We start from the raw sequence: 18,996 nt of genomic DNA on the forward strand, positions 1-18,996 counted from the left end.
ATGAAATCGCCAACAAAGACCATAAAAATGCCAAAACATGGCACTAAAAACACTGAGAAAAGATAACTTATTGATGTTATGAAAGCTGAAACAAGAAGGCAGAGTATTGCCTCTCTGCATTTTCCACTGCTGTATACATGTCTGTGAATGACTGTGAAAGTGCCATAAATATTGATTTTGGGGTTACAAATTTAGTGAGTGGATGAATTCACAAATAAGGAACCCACAAATAATGAGGATTGACTGAAATTGCTTTATTAAAGTACTGGTCTTGGAGGAATATGTCTCCACAAATGCAGATGCTTAATTCCAATAGGCTTTCAAGACAGTAAATGGTTTTTAACTAAAGAACACTTTGTTCCCAGTAGCTTGTTACTGAATAAACCTAGTTCTTCATTATAAAAATTAAAATCATGGTTTGAATATAGAAACCTTATAGTGGAAACCATAACTGAACTATAATATAAGAATACTTTTGCAGTAGAACCTTACTTCTACCTACATCATTGTTTCCATGGAAAAATGTATTCCAAATTCCAGCTGAGATGCCAAAGCCCTTTAGCTTCTCGAGTCCTTAGTTCCAAGGATGACCAATCTACGAAACGCACCTACAGTGTAGGACTTGTATTTTCCTTCTAGTCTAGTTCTGGGACTGGGAACAGAGCCATAGGAATTAGACTCTGGAGGATAGAACAGGGTTGCAGATCCTGGAAGGGAGTACCTAAGGGCTTAGAGAGGGACAGATTCTACAGATGACTTCCATGAATAACACCATGATTTTTAGGGAAACTAGGGATGATTGTTAGTACAGCCCAAACTGGACAGAAGCCATATTCTAAAAACAATAGCCCTGTTAGAAATAAAATTTTGGGCCACATGATCTATTAAGGCATTTTTTTTTTACCCTCCTTAAGGATTTAAGTTTGAAAGAGAATATTAGTAGTGTAAGAAATGCAGATGCTGGTCTTCTCTGTGATAAGCCATGGTAGGAAGTCTCTGATCAAGAGGATAAATACCTGCAAGTTTATATAAACTAAGCAGTATTATTTATGCTCAGTGTTTTCCCACAATGTTACTATACTCTGTAATATTTAGTAGATGTACATGTGTTCTTTGTTCATTTGTATTCTCTTAATGATTAAAAGTTTGAGGTAAACAATGATAATTCAAGATAGGAAAATATGTGGTAGTGTACTAAAACCTTTGTAGAACTTAAAAATGAACCTCATAAGTGTCTTTTAAATGACAGGTTTCTTTGGGGGGAGGAGGCCTTTAATGAGATCTGCTGTCTTCCTTGCAAGGTTCCCCAAGTGTAAGATATTTTAATGAAAAATAATGGACTAGGTATTAAATAGATTTTAATTCAGTTTAGTTTTTTAAATTCAGCTTTTTATTTAATAAAGTAATTTAATTTTTTTATATTAATTTAATACAATATCTTAATGTTGGGCCAATTTTTTAATCTTAACTATATTCCAAGAAAGAATAATACGTATTCTATTTTTAATAAGTAGAGCGTCTGGCAGAAAACGAAAAATATCTTGTTTTAAAGTCAGAATTCTTTTTCCTTTCATCAAATGGTCTTTAAATGGATTGGGGACAGTAGCATATTTGAAATTCTCATTTGAAATTTCAACTATACATCAGCCTATTAAATGCTCAGAGTGGTCTAACTGTAAAGAAACTTGTTTATCTTTATTTGTAGAATTTCTTACATTTCTCTGGCTTTGGAGCCCTTTTCTCCACCCAGAAACTTCATCATTTCATGAGATTTCATAACTAAGGAACACAGTTATGGCAATTTAGCTTGTCAGAGGCAAATAGCCCTTTATCTGGGTGTAGAGAGGGTTGATGAAACCACCTCTGTACTGCAGCGTAGGCAGAGGGAGCTGAAGTAACACGCTGGGAAACTGTCAGTCCTTTCCCTTGTTTTCAGGATGACAAAAAGTATTTTTGCACCTTCCCTGGAGAAAGCAAATAAGCTTATTTGCCTTCACTCACATATGTTCTGACTCATCTACCCAGGTGGCCTAGAACTATCTTAGGTCCTTTAAGAAAATGCATAAGGACTGTGTTACTGTTTATAACAAATGCTGTTTTGATAGAGAAGTTTTTAGTGTTTTTTTTTTAAATAAGCTTTTCAATAAGTCATTAATGCTGAAACACTAGTTCCATTGTCAACCTTTAAATAAATTTAAATATTGTTTTAATTAATTAAATCAATGTTTATTACATCTCATAAACTTTAATATTCTTTTCAAAGAAACCAACAAAAAACAGGAAGATCATAGGACAATGAACAAATCATAGATTGATTAAAGATTTAACACAGGAAGAACTGGGATTTTAAAACCCTACAGGAAAAAGAATTGTGTGCAATTGATTTTTAGCAAGCTAATAACATTCTAATCAATACAAGAAATCAAGACATTTGGTTTGATTGTAGGAGAGTGTGAAAATTTCTGCATGGCATATGAATAAATGCAACTAAACAAAAAAAAAAAAAACAATGAGGAAACACCACAAATACAACAAAAATTGAGATTTATATTATTAAAATAACTTGTAATTTAAGAATATTATCAAACCCCAGTGAAATAAATAAGAAAAAGTCAAGCAGTTCATATATGGGGAAGTTGCCAGCCTTAAGTAAAAGAATTAATTTCCATCAACTAATATTTTCTGCACACCTATGCATTATACTATGGTTAGTGTTAGAATTTCTGTGGTAAAAGCAACACTCTCAGTCCTTTTGGGAAGAGAGGGAGGCAAGGTTCACATGAAACAAAGGAATACAGTGGAGTTCTGAAGATACATTTACAAATGCCGGCAAGGCTGTGGAAACTGGTTCAGTTATTATTCAAAAAATGACAAACATCTTTTTTTCACCTCAGAAGTGATCCTAATGAGATATTTTTTTTTAAATAGCTTATGTGTTTTTAATAAATTGCTTCTATGTTGAGCAATAGGGCTTGGTCCAGTAAGTAGGATTTCTTTACCCAAAGAAGAGTTACTTTATGATTAAATTACAATTATATGGGGCATGTGGGTGGCTCAATCCATTTAGCATCCAACTCTTGATCTTGGCTCAGGTCATGATCTCATGGTTCATGGGATCAAGTCCATGTCAGGCTCTGCACTGACAGCATGGAGCATTCTTGGAATTCTCTCTCGCTCTCTCTGCCCCTCCCCTACTTGATCGCTCGCTCTCTCTCTCAAAAATAAATAAATAAAATTATAATTATGAAAATCCTACTAATATGAAATAATGTCATGAATAGGTGGCTATAGTTGTATTCATGCTGCTGAATTCACTTCTGTGAAATAAGTAAGTACTTGGTCATTAATGGTAGTAGGATTATGAGATATTAAAATTTATTTTGCATAATACTTAAGAAATTTTAAGACTCATTTTATTAAAAATGTTTTTTCCTCTTTTTAGCTGACTACACAAGACTCTGCCTTCCTCACATTTCCATAGCCAGCGACATGACCTGACACCTTGATGACCAGTCTCAGGGCCCTTGGGTGACTGGCTGGTGCACCATGGAACTTAAAGTATGGGTGGATGGAGTTCAGAGGATTGTTTGTGGGGTCACCGAAGTTACAACTTGCCAGGAGGTTGTAATCGCCTTAGCTCAAGCGATAGGTAAGTGAACTCTCTGAGAGTCTGAGACAAAGTGGTTTATCCTTCCTGTTGTTGTTTGGGGGTTTTTTTTGTATTAAATATAGATTTCTAGTTTTTTATTTGGTTCCATAATACAACTCGAGAGCACACTTTTACTTATTACAGTTCCCCATGCTTAAATAAATCTGTAAAGACACTTGTCTTCTGGCTTCTCCCAGATTTACTGATCTTGAGTCCAGAGTCTGCACTGTCTCTGTTCTCTTATTGTTTATCCTAAACAATGATTTCTGCAACTAAAGGTGTTTTCTTGAGCCAAAACATAGATTCCTAGTTCCCAGACCCCTCATTAGGAAAAAATCCTATTTACTGTTTATTCTGACTACTTTTTGAAAAGAAAAACATTGGGGTGCCTGGGTGGCTCAGTCATTTGAGCATCCAACTCCTGATACCGGCTCAGGTCATGATCCCAGGGTCATGTGATAGAGCCCCGCATCAAGGCTCCATGCTGAGCATAGAGCCTGCTTAAGATTCTCTCTCTCTCCCTCTCTCTCTTGCTCTCTCTCTCTTTGCTTGTGTGCTCTCTCTTTAAAATAAAAATAAAAAATTCAGGGGTGCCTGGGGTGGCTCAGTCAGTTAAGCATTTGACTCTTCATTTCAGCTCAGCTCGTGATCTCACAATTCATGAGATTAAGCTTGAGATTCTCTCTCACCTTCCCTCTCTGCCCCTCCCCCGCTCACATGTGTTCTCATTCTCTCTCTCAATAATAAACATCTTTAAAAAATAAAAATAAGGGGCACCTGGGTGGCTCAGTCAGTTAAGCATCCAACTTCGGCTCTGGTCATGATCTCACAGTTCGTGAGTAGTTTGAGCCCCGTGTCGGGCTCTGCGCTGACAGCTTGGAGCCTGGAGCCTGCTTCAGATTCTGTGTCTCCATCTCTCTCTGTCCCTCCCCCACTTGCACTCTGTGTCTCTCTGTCTCTCAAAAATAAATAAATATTAAAAAAAAAAAAAGAAGCCATGGGCAGTGTTTTAAAAGAAAATGAGTATATTTTACAGGGTGGCTAAGGAGTGCAGTAAGCTGCATCTGTCCATATCATATGATAGTCGCATTTTCTACACAGAATTTCAAAGGGAAAATGCCCAGATATACCAGGTGTGTGTTTATCAATTTGAACTAAACAGTGTAATGTACCTGTTTGTGAACAAGCCAGAAAGAAGTTTTAACTAAAATCTACCCCCATTTTTGCTTTCTCGGTAACTCAGTCCAGACCGTTTTGAAAAGTTGATGACTTAAATATAGAGGTTTTATATTTCTCCAGACTTGGCCAAACAACTTTTTTCCTGTATCATAAATACTTCATTAAATTCAGAATTCATCTGAGAGATGACTCAACTGGCAACCAGCCGAGGACCGTTGATCCTTGTTTCTCTTGTGCCATAAGATTTTCTCAGCTTCAGATGCAGTACGCTTTTGATACATACTTAAATATTTATCCGTCTTGTAATGTGGGTTATTGGCATTCAAAGTTTAAACACTAAGTGAAAGTTTTATAGTATTATTTTGACCTTATTTCCACTATAAGAAACAATAAGGGGTTTATCAATTGGGGAAAATTAATTCTGTGACATACAGTCCCAGAAATTCTATGGCTTAACACAGTAAAAGTTTAGGTATCCTGTTAGCGGAGTATGTACTGAATGAGAAAACTGCAGATGCTTCTAAAAAATGTATACTGAAGCAACTTGTAGAATACCTTCATGGGTTCAAACCCACACATTTGCCTCATGGGATGGAAACACCATAGATATATTCTTGATTAGGGATTATTGAAATTCTCTGGATAGCTAAAATTACTTTCAGGAAACCATCAGGACACAAAAATATTTACACAGCTTGGTAATTTGCAAATATATATGGCAGCAAACATTTTTTGACTTGGTGCTGCTAATCAATTGAGTCAAATTAGAAAATAGCTAAAAATAGAGCATAAATTGGTAAAAGATGTTGAATGCATCTAATAGTATAGAAAGAAATCCTTTCTACTCTGATCTGTGACTACCTTGACAGGTTATATCTAGGTGGTGGAATAATGAGACAGAATAACAAAATAAAAACATAACTCTGAAACATTTAATTGGCATGAGATGGATAAACTGTCCTGCAGCGTGCTGTGTGTTTGGTCACTGTATACATCTTGGGCTTTCTGAAACAGTCCCAATTTCAGACATTTTATCTTGTTTTTCTCATAAACTATCCCAGAAATGCCATTATTTCACAATTCAAACTGCTTCTCAAATCTGTATGTGAAACAGAAAGCCTGTTTCAAGTTATAGTCCAGAAAATGCATTTGCTTTTACAATATTCCCAAAATATGAAAAGAATGTATTTCTGCCCTCAAGTAGCTTAGAACTTAAGTAAAGTATGGCTAACAAAAGATTAGAGAGGAAAAGAGGAAGAAATCAAGGAGACTGAGGGAAAAGTTTTCTGATTCACACTCCTTTGTTGCCTGGTACCATTTGAAGTACTAAAGATTTAGAATTTTTCTCTGTTCCCACTTCTAATGATCTTATTCCTATATCTCCTTCAACTGGGGCCAGAGTTAGCATTTAATATAAACAAATTGATGGGGCTGGGGTCCAAGGTGGAGTGAACTGTTCCTAAGAAGCCTTGTTTCATATAGTTTGCCCCACGAGATCAGTTTTCAAACAAGCACATTTTATACTGAATTCTAATTTAACTATTCAACGCTTCTTTTCTCTGGAAGTCCCCGTACAGTAGAGATCCTGCTTGTTTATTCTTCTTACACCATTGCTTTGCCTAAAGTAAGTATTCAATAAAACATAGTTTCTAAAACAGTGGTGTCCCGTAGAACTTTCTGCAAGGATAATAATGGTCTGTATCTGTGCTATGCAGTATAGTAACCACTAGCCACATGCAGCTACTGAGTACTTGAAATGTGGCTAGTATAACTGAGGAAATGAATTTTTAATTAAAATTTAAATGTGGCTAGTGGTTAATGGGTATTGTAGTAAACTGTTCTAGAAGACGACTAACTGGTATCTCAAACTTCAAATGAGAGAACCCAAGTCTGTTTCTCCGCTGCTGCCCACCCACAAATTTCTTCTTTCTCTTTATCTCAACAAATGAAATCTCTTTTCTTTTAATTGATTAGACCGAAAACTTTTATGTGATCTTTTTTGTTGTTGTTCTGATATCTTACAACTAATCCAGTAACAAATCCTACCTGTACTACCTTCAGTATACATGCAGAATCTTGTTTCTCTTCACAGTCACTGTTAACAACTTGATGTAAGCCACCAGCATTTCTCACTTAGGTTTTTGCTGTAGCCTTCCAACTCATCTCCCTGCATCATCTTGGTCCCCTCCAGCCTATTCTTAACAAATTTCTTTTATTTAATGTTTGTTTATTTTGAGACAGAGAAAGAGAGAGCACAAGTGGGGGAGGGTCAGAGAGAGAGGGAGACAGAGAATCCCAAGCAGGCTCCACACTGTCAGCACAGACCCCAGTGCAGGACTGGATCCCACAAACCATGAGAGCATGACCTGAGCCGACATCAGGAGTTGGATGCCCAACTGACTGAGCCACCCAGGCATCCCATATTTCTTTTAAAGTAATACTTTTTTTTTTAAAGTTTCTATTTAAATTCCAGTTAGTTAACATACAGTATAATATTAGTTTCACGCATACAATTTAGTGATTTCACACTTACATACAACACTTGTTGCTCATCATCAAGTGCCCTCCTTAAGCTTCATTACCTCCCCTCCACCCACCTCCCCTCTGGTAACCATCACTTTGTTCTCTATACTTAAGAGTCTGTTTCTTGGTTTGCCCCTCCCTCACCCTCCATGCTCCTTTGTTTTATTTCTTACATTCCACATATGAGTAAAATCATATGGTATTTGTCTTTCATTGACTGACTTATTTCCCTTAGCATAATACTTTGCAGCTCCATGCTGTTGCACATGGCAAGATTTCATTCTTGTTTTTGAGTAATATTCCATTGTGTGTGCATGTGTGTGTGTGTGTGTGTGTGTGTGTGTGTAAGTCCATACAGTGGTCTTCAAGACACTGATGAATCTCTACCCCCTCACCAATCTGACTTCATTCTCTACCACTTACTTTTGATTGTCCCTTTACTTATACCAAAGATATTTCTGCCTCAGTCTTTGCCTCTGTTCTTTTCTCTGCTGAGAATACTCTGCACCCAGATATCTTCAGAATTCGTTCCCTTGGATCTCTGCTTAAATATCTTCCCACAAAAGATGTCCCTGACCACATATCCATACACACATGCACATACACTCACATACTCTTTATCTGCCATACTCTAATTTTCTCTATAGCACTTACCCCTCCTGACATATTACCTATAGGCCACATATATAGACCATATACACATTTTTAAATCTAAACATTTCTGAAAGCCTTAAATTTATCATACTTCATTTGTTAGCCACACTTGGAATGTCTTGAACTCATCTGGTGCTAAAAACTGTTCTGATTCAATATGAGGCTGTTTTTAATTTATATTTATTCCATTTGATATGAATGTTGATACATTTTACTTCGTAAACTGTAATATGTTTGATTATAGACCTATAGGGATAGCACCATGTTACCTTTCTAAAATCCAAAAAGTTCTGAAGTTTCAGCATATCTGGCCTTAAAGCTGTTGGATAATGGACAGTAGACCTACATTTATTTGTGCGCTGTATATTGCCTGCTACTGTTTTGTTATTGCCTATTCTCATAGCTTAAAGCCATGCCTAAGTAGTAGACACTCAATACATATTTGTGAATAACTGAATGAATTTTTTAAAGTTTTCTATAAATTACAGGCTGAACTAGGTGACCACCTAATGCCCTATCCATTTCTAAGGGTATATGATCCTTTAGAAGATAAGGAAAATAATATTTTATGTTCTCACATTTAACTCTTATTAATTTCATGCATAAATTATCAATTTTAGAAATTTACAAATTTACCCATTTTACAGATGTATTCATTATAGACTTTTTTGAAATTCAGAAAAGATACAAAGAAAATTTTAAAAATCACTCATGATCTTGCCTCCTAGAAGTAATCACTATACACACTCCTTTTATGTACCTCTAGATAAGTTTAAAGATTTCACTCTCCATAATTCTTGATAGTTTTAAAGTCTTATTTTTCATTTACTGGATTGTGAATTAAATTTTCCACTTAATCCTCGCAAGTCTTATGAGGATCATCTATTATCTCTATAGATGATCAAGCTAAGGCACAGAGATACCAGTTAACTTGCCCAAGCTCCTAGAGCTAGTAAGAGGGTAACTGGGATTCAAACCAGTAGTCTTAATTCAAGAACCTTGCTCTTAACTTCTTGTATACTGTTTTGGTTATACCCCCTATAATTTAGTGGACATCTGTTAGAAAGTATAGTTATTGATTGAATTATACTGAAACAAGAAATAAAAGTACTTAATAGTAAATTATACTGCTTTTATGTAGCCAAGATTATCTTTTACAGTTTTGATATTTATAACAATAGTGTAATCATTCATAATTCTAAGTACTTTCTATATTTTCTACATCCATAAAAGATTATTTTAATGAATGTAAATACATGTAATTCATAGCATGCATCAGTCAGGATGGGTTAGATTATGCTACATTAACAAAAAGTCCCCCCAAATATTACTGGTCTATAGTGATAAATGTTACCTCTTATTTTGCTTAATAGTATTTATGCAAAGTAAGCAACACAGTGCCTAGCAAATAGAGGCATAATAAATGTAAATCATTATGAAATCAATAAATTTAATGGTTTTATTATTTTTTAATAGTAGTAAACTCATCATATAATACTAAATAGTTCCTAAATTAATGTGCAGTGATTCTGTGATTACACGATAAATAGATTACATGATATTCCCATCAACACTGTGGGAAAATATACTGTGAATGACTTAACTATGGGTTGTCTATAGCTGACCAACAGGTTATATTCAGAGATATTTACATTATATCACTGTCATTATAAATTAAACACTCTATGGTTAAAATTATCTTAATAGCTACACTTAGGACTTATAGAAAATCCATTGACAAATTTGCAGAGTAGTTGTATGTAATTGATAAATTGCTTTAAATTTTTTAAGCTTTGATTTCTTCACTGAAAAGTTGAGGATCATATCTATACTGCTTATTTCACAAAACCAATTAAGCCTGTCTGTAAAATATATTTTTATATATTTTATATATCTTTGTTTTATATATGTGTGTGTGTGTGTGTGTGTGTATGTCAGCATCAAAAGCATTTAACAGACTATAAAATGATACAATGCAATTTCTTTTACAGAGATGTTCCTTGTAAGAATTCTAAGTCATTATGAGAATGATTGGTTATGTTAACTAGAGTCTATATAAGAATCCAAAATGTTCATATAGCTCAAGGAGCAAAAAGTATCTGTTATTGGAAAAATTAAGGGCGGTAGGATTCATGATAAAGAATAAGTTTACTGACATCACTTCTAATATATCCAGAAACAGGAAGATTTGTTAGCATTAAATTCATAAGTGATGAATGCAACTCTCTGTCATGTTTTTTTGAATAATGTATAGTATTCATTTTGGGGGTAAGAAGGATTTGAAATTGAAGAAAAAACCAAATGTCAGCTAAAGCTAAAACTTACAAAGAGGGTTGATGATCAAGGTGTTCAATAGAATTTATATCCCTAGGGCCTGACACTATTTCTGACAGGTATTTGATGTTCTATATGTACTTGTTGACTAAATAACAAGATGTGACTTTTCAATCATGATTTTGTTATTTGGCTCTCTATTTAGAAAATTTCTGGAGAAATTTTCTAAAATTGTGTAAAAATGATTTACACAATGTTGTTGAGTGGTTGAAATAAGGGCATAATGTTTCTGAGTGACTCATATTTGAATATTTGAGTTTTGGTGTATATTTTCAAAAACTTCATATTACATACTATTCTGCTTTAACTTAGATGAGAAGAATCTATTATCCTGTTTCCTTTTAATTTATGTCAATCATCCAGTGAGATTCCACTAATGCATTAAAGTCTCTCTATGTGATTTTCCTTATTATATGAAGTTAATATAATACTGGGAATACACTCAATTGCTTCATCTATCCAAAAGTACAATCAGTATTTTATTTACCATTCATTATTGTGGCACACATTTCTAAATAGCCACAACAGCCTAATCTACAAATGCTACAGGTAGGTAGGTAGGTAGGTAGGTAGATACTCCTTTTTGTTAGTTTTAGGGGTACATCAAGATGGAATGCAAGGTACAGCTCAGTGTATCCGTTTAATAAAATGCATTGAAAGGAGTTTTGCAGGAGGAATTTGAATCTATCCAAATGAAATAGGATCTTTAGGGTCTTGCCAAGTATGATATTAAAAATAATTATTATGGGATTTAACTGTTACATAACCTATCTAAAACCCAATTTTTATAATAAAATCAAAGCTATTAATTTACCTTTTATAAAAGCTTTTTTATATTACTGGATAGATTTTTTTTTTTCTTTTTGTCTAACTGCACTAAATATGCATTATTTAACAAAAAAGGGAAAACTGGCATTAAAAGTAATTCTAAATAATCGTCTACCAAGACATTCTCATAGGGCAGCAGTACCATTAAGCATTGGAAAAATTAGCTTCGTATTTAATTATGACTAAATTAGGGTCTTTAAAATTGTTAATATAACTTGTATAATGTAATGATTCTGTTTTCTTTTTCAAGATGCTTCATTGGCCTGGTAGGATTAGAGAGGGCTCTGCTGATCTAGTCTAACCCCTCACATTACTTATGAGGACACAGAGCTCCAGATAAGAGTGAGATTCTAAAAGTAGTTGACAGGCAGGAAAGCCAAGAACACAGAGTGCTGTGATCTTTGAAGCAGTGAGTACACGTGGAACAGTTTTAGCCTTGCAGATTTGTCATGTGGTTTTTCTTGGAGTAATTACAGTAACTTTTAACCTGAAAGTCACTAGAAACATTTTTACTCCAAGAAGCCAATCCACTGTACTAAGGCTTTCTTCTTCATTCCCCTTGTTTGCCCAGGCATTTTGATAATAGTAACAACTAATATTTGTATAGAACTTTTCAATTTTAGAAAAAAAATTTTATATTTCACATCTCATTTGACTCACAACAGTATCAGTAAGAAAATACTATTCTCACCCTTTAGATGAGGAAACTGAAGCCAAAGGAAATTTAATGCATCACGCAGATCATTTAAGTAGCTGGCAGAGCCAAACTTGAACACAGGCCTTCTGACTCCAGAGCCTTTTTGCTCTTTCCAGCTCTGTATAGTTGAGAGTTGTTGAAAGGTGCTGAAGGACTTTTAAGTCAGATTATTGTCATGTCACATCATTTTTAAGAGGTCTCTGGTCAACCCTTTTGTTATGTGACTAACAATGTTTAAAATTAATAATGGCTACCATGTATTAAATGCCTGCCATGGGCCAGGCAGTGTTGTAGGTGCTTACTATGTGTGACTCTGACTCCCAGAACCTGTGACATACTGCTACGGTCTCTATTTTAGAAGTGAGGTTATGCTATTTATCCAATAGGCAATTAAAACATAGGACTGAGATGCCTGAGCGGCTCAATCTATTAAGCCTCAGACTCTGGATTTTAGCTCAGGTCATGACCTTATGGTGGTGAGATGGAGCCCCGTGTTGGGCTCCATGTTGGGCGTGAAACCTGTTTAACATTCTCCCTCTCCCTCTCCCTCCCCTTCCCCTCCCCCCCCACCCCTCTCCCCCTTCCCCTCTCTGACTCTGTGTCTGTCTCTCTCAAGAAAAAAAAAAACAAAAAAACAAAACCTGGGATTAAAACTCCAGTCTGTTTGCCTCCCAAGCTTCAACTTTGCAGCTGTACCCAAGATTCAGCATCCTTAAAGGAGAATATATGCATATGTTTAAAGCAGTATCATTCTTTGTGTACTAACTCTACACTGCATACATGGCTACTCATATACATAGGAATATGTATATCCAGATCTTAATTTATTGACCTAGTAACTGAGAAAATAACTACTACTGGTTCAGAAGCTCATGAAATTCAAAAAGAAGATAAATCAGTAGCTGTATGGACCAGTATTATAATTACTAGGTGCCAGGATCAGTTTTTTTCTTCCTTGTAATAATGTTAAGTAGTAATGGATGCTTTTTATTGAGATGTAATTGACATGTAACATTTATATTAGTTTCAGGTATGTAGTGGATATTTTTAACAAAATATCCATCTGACCTACCTACCTTAAATGAAAATGTTTAGAAACTGTGTTCAATTTAATGATATTATACTGTCTTCTGAAATTTTATCTTCTGTAATTACTAGTTAGGTTCAGTATTTCTATTTATATATGATTTTATTACTGTTTTTTTTAAATATTTTTGCCTTTAAAAATTTTTTTAATCGGCTTCTAAGCTACAACTATCAAAACTGTAGAAGGCTTCTCTTTCAGCCCCTATTTTTTACAAAATTATTTTGAAGAGTTGTTTTCACTGAAGTGATTTTTATTTGCCACAGGTGTGCAGAAAGATACCAGCAGTGTGAGCTATGGGATGGCCAAGCCCTTATGCAGAAACAGAGGAAAGACCTGTACAGCCACCTCTTAGCTAAGTAGCATGTTGTTCACTGGCTCAATATCTCCTTTCAGGAGGAAAATGGGCCTCTAACCTTCCCAAATTCTAATGTGCAGAGAAAGCATAAGAATTCACAAAGAGGAAATTTATTCCAGTTTTGAAGTTCTACCTAGTTCCTGCGACCAGGCCCTCATGGCTTCCAGTGGGGCATTCTCCTGTCATCCTTTGTTTTATCTAGAAGTCTTGTCCCACACAGGAAGGTCTAGGGAATCAGGCATTTAACAAGAGCATAAAAGTCTCCCTGAGTTTTAAAGTGTTCAATTTCTAAGCAAATCTGAAGGATATATGTAATTCACATCCCATAATTTTATGCTGTTAACATATCTTCAAGGGAAGTTTTAAAAGCAGCATGGACTAGACTTTGATGCTAATCAAGAAGACACATTTATTAAATAGTGTCCTCTGTAGCATTATTTTAGCTATTGCATATGCCACTTTGACAGTTTGTTATTATCTTTTTTATCTAGGTCGAACTGGAAGGTACACTCTTATAGAAAAATGGAGAGATACTGAAAGACACTTAGCGCCTCATGAAAATCCTATCATATCCTTAAACAAATGGGGGCAGTATGCTAGTGATGTACAGCTAATTTTACGTCGAACTGGGCCATCTCTTAGTGAGCGACCCACTTCAGACAGTGTGGCTCGAATTCCTGAAAGAACTTTATACAGGCAGAGTTTGCCCCCTTTAGCCAAACTGAGGCCTCAGATTGACAAATCAATCAAAAGGAGAGAACCTAAAAGGAAATCATTAACATTTACAGGAGGTGCCAAAGGATTAATGGACATTTTTGGAAAGGGTAAAGAAACTGAATTTAAGCAAAAGGTGCTGAATAACTGCAAAACAACAGCAGATGAGTTAAAGAAGCTGATTCGGTTACAGACAGAGAAGCTTCAATCCATTGAGAAAGAGCTAGAATCAAATGAAATCGAAATACAGTTTTGGGAGCAAAAGTATAATTCTAACCTTGAAGAGGAAATTGTCCGCCTGGAGCAAAAGATCAAAAGAAATGATGTAGAAATTGAAGAGGAAGAATTTTGGGAAAATGAATTGCAGATTGAACAGGAAAATGAAAAACAGCTGAAGGATCAACTTCAAGAAATAAGACAGAAAATAACAGAATGTGAGAGCAAATTAAAGGACTATTTGGCTCAGATCCAGACTATGGAAAGTGGTCTTGAAGCAGAAAAATTACAAAGGGAAGTTCAGGAGGCACAAATCAATGAAGAAGAGGTTAAAGGAAAGATTGGTAAGGTCAAAGGAGAAATTGACATTCAAGGCCAACAGAGTCTGAGGCTGGAAAATGGCATTAAAGCTGTAGAGAGATCTCTTGGACAAGCCACCAAACGATTACAGGTAAGAACATTTTTATAAAAAGGATGTTTCGTGTGTTTAAAAGAATTAATATATTCTTGGCATTTTCTTTAATGATTGTCCATTTTCTCTTATATTGAAAGTTAGAAAGCTATCTTGGCTTATAAGTTTCTTAGAATTTCTGTGACTTACGACAAAGCTAAGATGTGAAACCAAAACAGAGATGAGCGCTAAAGCCACACTGATCCTTGTTCCATGGCAACAGGTTTCTTACTGTGTGTCAGTTGTAACATTAGGTAATTGGATACAGAGAATAGAACCTCGGAGCTGGAATGGACACTAATGATGAGATAGTGAATCTGACCTTCACTCCTTTTAGAGATAAGGAATCCAGTGCAAAAGAGATTACTGCAGATTGGTTTGCCAGGGACTGTGTGGCTAGTTAACTGCTTATCTATTACTTCTCCATTGTTGCTAACCCCATCTTTCTTGAGATGTAAATAGTTCCCTTCTCTCCACATTACTTACTCTCCTTTGCTTTCCTGAGGAGAGGGACACAGAGGTTCCTCTCTGATTTTCCACTCTCTGGTTCACATACAAGAATATTTATATTTTGCCATTAGGTGCTGATTACTCAACTTAAATTTCTTAGACACCCGTTCTTGAAAAGAAAATGTGATGATGTTAGGAGAATTACAAAAGAGGTATTAAAATAAATAATAGTTAAAATATTAAATATTAATATTAAATAAAAGCTTAAATAGTACATAAATTCACATTTCTGATTTTTGTTACATTTGGCCACATTTCAAATGCTCTGTGGCACATGTCTAGTGGTTGCTGTATTATTGATCAGTGCTGGTTAAGAAGCTTGCTATTCAGAGTGATCCATGCAGTTCAGGACACATTTGTTAAAAATTCAGAATCTATATTTGTAATAAGGTGTCCAGATAGTGCCTACGCATTTGGAAGTTTGAGAAGAATTTCTCAACTGGAATATCAACAGTTTTATCAGCAGAGAAAGCTGAGCTTTCAGAAAGCACTTTCATGATTTCCTTTCTGTGCCACTAACCATAGTGAGAGAGAAAACTGCCACCAAAATTTTGAAAATTGAGAATTCCTCATGCAGTGGAAAAGTTGTTAACCTCTGATTTGTCAGTATTCTACTATTTGGATTCACTTTGACCCTTAAAAAGGGTACAATTGGAAGTTGTGTTGCCTTTGCTATTATCTACAGGAAACACTAATTCTTGACAGCCATTACTAGTAAATCTCACCACCCATTGAAAAATATTTCATAATCAAACTAACATATCTCCAAGTACCTGCTACGCTCAAAGTAAGTGGAAGAAGCAACCACTCATTTCTGGTATCTCTCCCCTACCCCTGCCAGGTTCATCAAACAGACTCAACCTGGATGAGTCCTTGCCACTTTTCCCTATAGTGCAGTAAAGGAGAGAAAGAGAACTTCATCAATGCCTTTCCTTGTTTTTTGAGCTTTCTGGCTGTCCAAACTTGATCTCCTTTCTTTAAAGATCTTCGGTTCTCAGATCTGTCTTTGCCAAGGATTTAATTAAGAACCCCACAGTGAAAATCTTGTGGGAACTTTGCTTTCCTCGTGCTCTAATATAAATCTCAATAACGGATCCCATGAACACTTGAACAGTCCACCAAATACAAGAACTTTTCTGAGTCTCACAGACCAAATGACTATGAATTTTACAGTCGGTTTTGAAGTAAATAATAGGGAAATTTATTTGTGAACAGCTTATAGCAACATTGCTATAAACACTGGGATGGATGGAAACCGGTATTTATTGATGAAAGTCTATAGATATAGATTTATTTCATCAGGTGTATAGTGAATTCCTAACAGAGGAAAGCATCACATTTAAAAGGACAGACTAAAGAAGCTCTTGTCCTTTATTTGCTTACTTTTTGGCCTGTGCCACAGAACAAAAATGACCTCTTTTTAGCCTCTTTTTAGCAAATTTAACACAGATTTGTTGACTGTGTTCTTGTGCAAGCAAGTATCGCACACACAGCCCCCACAAGCAGATGGACTGTCACCAGGATGTCTTTAGCTGGCCAATAGTGACTCCTCCAATAAAAAGAAAAATTTTAACTTCCATCTAGGACAAAGAACAAGAACTGGAGCAGTTGACTAAAGAGCTGCGTCAAGTCAATCTCCAGCAGTTTATCCAACAGACAGGGACAAAAGTTACCGTTTTGCCAGCGGAGCCCATCGAAGTAGAGGCCTCACATGCAGACATAGAAAGGGGTAAGGTGTTGAGAAATCTGCTCTTTTCCCTTTATTCTCACTGGTTAACTTTGAATAAACTACTCGCATTCAGTTAAAACGTTAACCTGCCACTCAAAGCTTGGGCCACTTAAAAAAAATTGATGTACGTCCTGTTTCTGGGGAAGATCAATAATATTTAGGTTATTTAATTTACTTAGAAAAGCATGTAATCCCCAAATCTTCTGTCATTTGTTTTAAACTGCTTCTTTAAGAAACTTTTTCCTGACGTATGAGTCAAATTTTAGCTTCTGTTCCTGACACCCCTTCCTCCTCTCCTAAAAGTCTTTATTATTAATTTGTGCTGATATTTAAAAGATATGTATCATCCGAACAACCAAGAAAGAGAAGCAAAATGCTCACCTTTTTACAAAGATCATTAACTGTTGAAACCACTGAAAACTGTTTTTATCACTGAGAGGGTCAAGAAGACTTAGCCTTCTCCTCGTACCCCAGACCCCACGGGGGACTACAGTTTTACAGTGTAATGTTAGTTGGCTCTTCAGGCAGGAAAAATTCTAATTTTTCACGTTGCTAAGTCCTTCGAGTTGCTGAGTCCACAAAATGGCTTTCTTTGTTTTCTGTGTAGAGGCACCATTCCAGTCCGGGTCCCTGAAGCGGCCCGGTTCATCTCGGCAGCTCCCCAGTAATCTCCGTATTCTACAGAATCCTATCTCATCTGGTTTTAATCCTGAAGGCATATATGTATAACATTATCTGTCTTCAGGGGAGAGACCCACTGAAGGTACCAAGGACAGTGAAAATTCCTTCTTTGATTTGTGCCAATGATGAACAGAGGATATATTTCACAAGCCACCGTATCTTTTTTCTGTCCTAAATTGCATACCACTTGGAGCCATACCCTGTGCACTGATGCTAAAGAACAAAGAAACTGTGTTTTCACACATCAACAGTGTTGACGTTTTTGTCCAGCAGCTGTAATGCAAAGCCTTCATTTTTATTTGTAGCATTTTGAGAGCATTAGGAAAGTATTATACTGTGTGTATACATAAATAAAACCATGACAAGAGTGAAGAGAAATACGTGACTGACTTAGTTTAATTTATTCCATATAATCAATTAATGGGTAAATGTTGATGTTTTAATATTTTTTATTAATACTTATCCTGTGACCTAATTACATTATATATGGTGTGATTATGACTGTGTGCATGTTGCCAGACTCCATCCATACATTGCCAATTTACAGCTCTACAGGTGTCATAGGGTGCTCCACCATCAAAACTAAGTCCTTAAGAACCCACTTGTATTTATTTTGTGTACCTGTCCTAACCATTGTTTAATTAGATCCAGTCATTCAGGTTTTCTTTTTAATCTGGACTTTAATCTTTTCTTTACAATATTTCCAGTACATGAATGACCACATAGCAGAATAGAAATATTTTCATGAGGTTAATTGTATCTTTAACAAACAAAAATGTAACTGTTGACTATCCAAACAGGTGTGGGGTTTCCTGATACATTATGTGTTTTGTTTCTGCCCTGCCTTAATCACTTTAATCTCATGGGTCCTCAAGAGTTGCCATAATACATAAGTTAGAGATACCTGGTGGGTCTGCTTCAGAAAGGTTACTTTAAGTGATACATTTTTTAAATGACCCACTTCATATGTATGATCTGTTGGTGTAAGCACCCATGGGCAAGCTTTTGCTTGCACATAATTTACTCTGTACTTTATGAACTATTGCTAGTTCTCCAATCGCTTAGAGAGAAAGTATGTTGGAGTTAGGTACTTTTTGCAAAGGAAATTAAGTTAATCTTTTTTTTTTTTCCCATTTTTGAGCTTGACTTTTACATGTAGGACATGAGTCTCCATTTGTACATATATTTTCTCTATTTATAAAACCAAAAATGAGTCAACACCTCTCCCATGAGTGGTGACTTAACTAAGATTCACAAGTAATATCTGGATGGATGTGGTCAGATACCATTTAGCCATTTTTACATTCCCTCTGATCAAAATTTGGTACAGTATAATTAAGACTTTAAACTGAAATTTAAAGTAGTTTTTAATTCTGAGGAAAATATATT

At 35.5% G+C, this 18,996-nt stretch overlaps 1 protein-coding gene across 2 annotated transcripts in view; it reads left to right on the top strand.

Moving 5' to 3' along the window:
- The window catches only part of RASSF8 (Ras association domain family member 8), a 119,780-nt gene extending 101,012 nt beyond the window's left edge, over window positions 1-18,768 (top strand). For both annotated transcript variants that reach the window (XM_030321988.1, XM_030321989.1), the window contains 4 exons: window positions 3,443-3,649; window positions 13,798-14,687; window positions 16,782-16,926; window positions 17,534-18,768. In XM_030321988.1, coding sequence (XP_030177848.1) covers window positions 3,547-3,649; window positions 13,798-14,687; window positions 16,782-16,926; window positions 17,534-17,655 — 1,260 coding nt within the window. In that variant the 5' untranslated portion in view covers window positions 3,443-3,546 and the 3' untranslated portion in view covers window positions 17,656-18,768. The remainder of the gene's footprint in view (window positions 1-3,442; window positions 3,650-13,797; window positions 14,688-16,781; window positions 16,927-17,533) is intronic.
- Window positions 18,769-18,996: the final 228 nt, after the last annotated feature.

Source organism: Lynx canadensis, chromosome B4 (assembly GCF_007474595.2).
Source record: "Lynx canadensis isolate LIC74 chromosome B4, mLynCan4.pri.v2, whole genome shotgun sequence".
Taxonomy (NCBI): Eukaryota; Metazoa; Chordata; class Mammalia; order Carnivora; family Felidae; genus Lynx; species Lynx canadensis.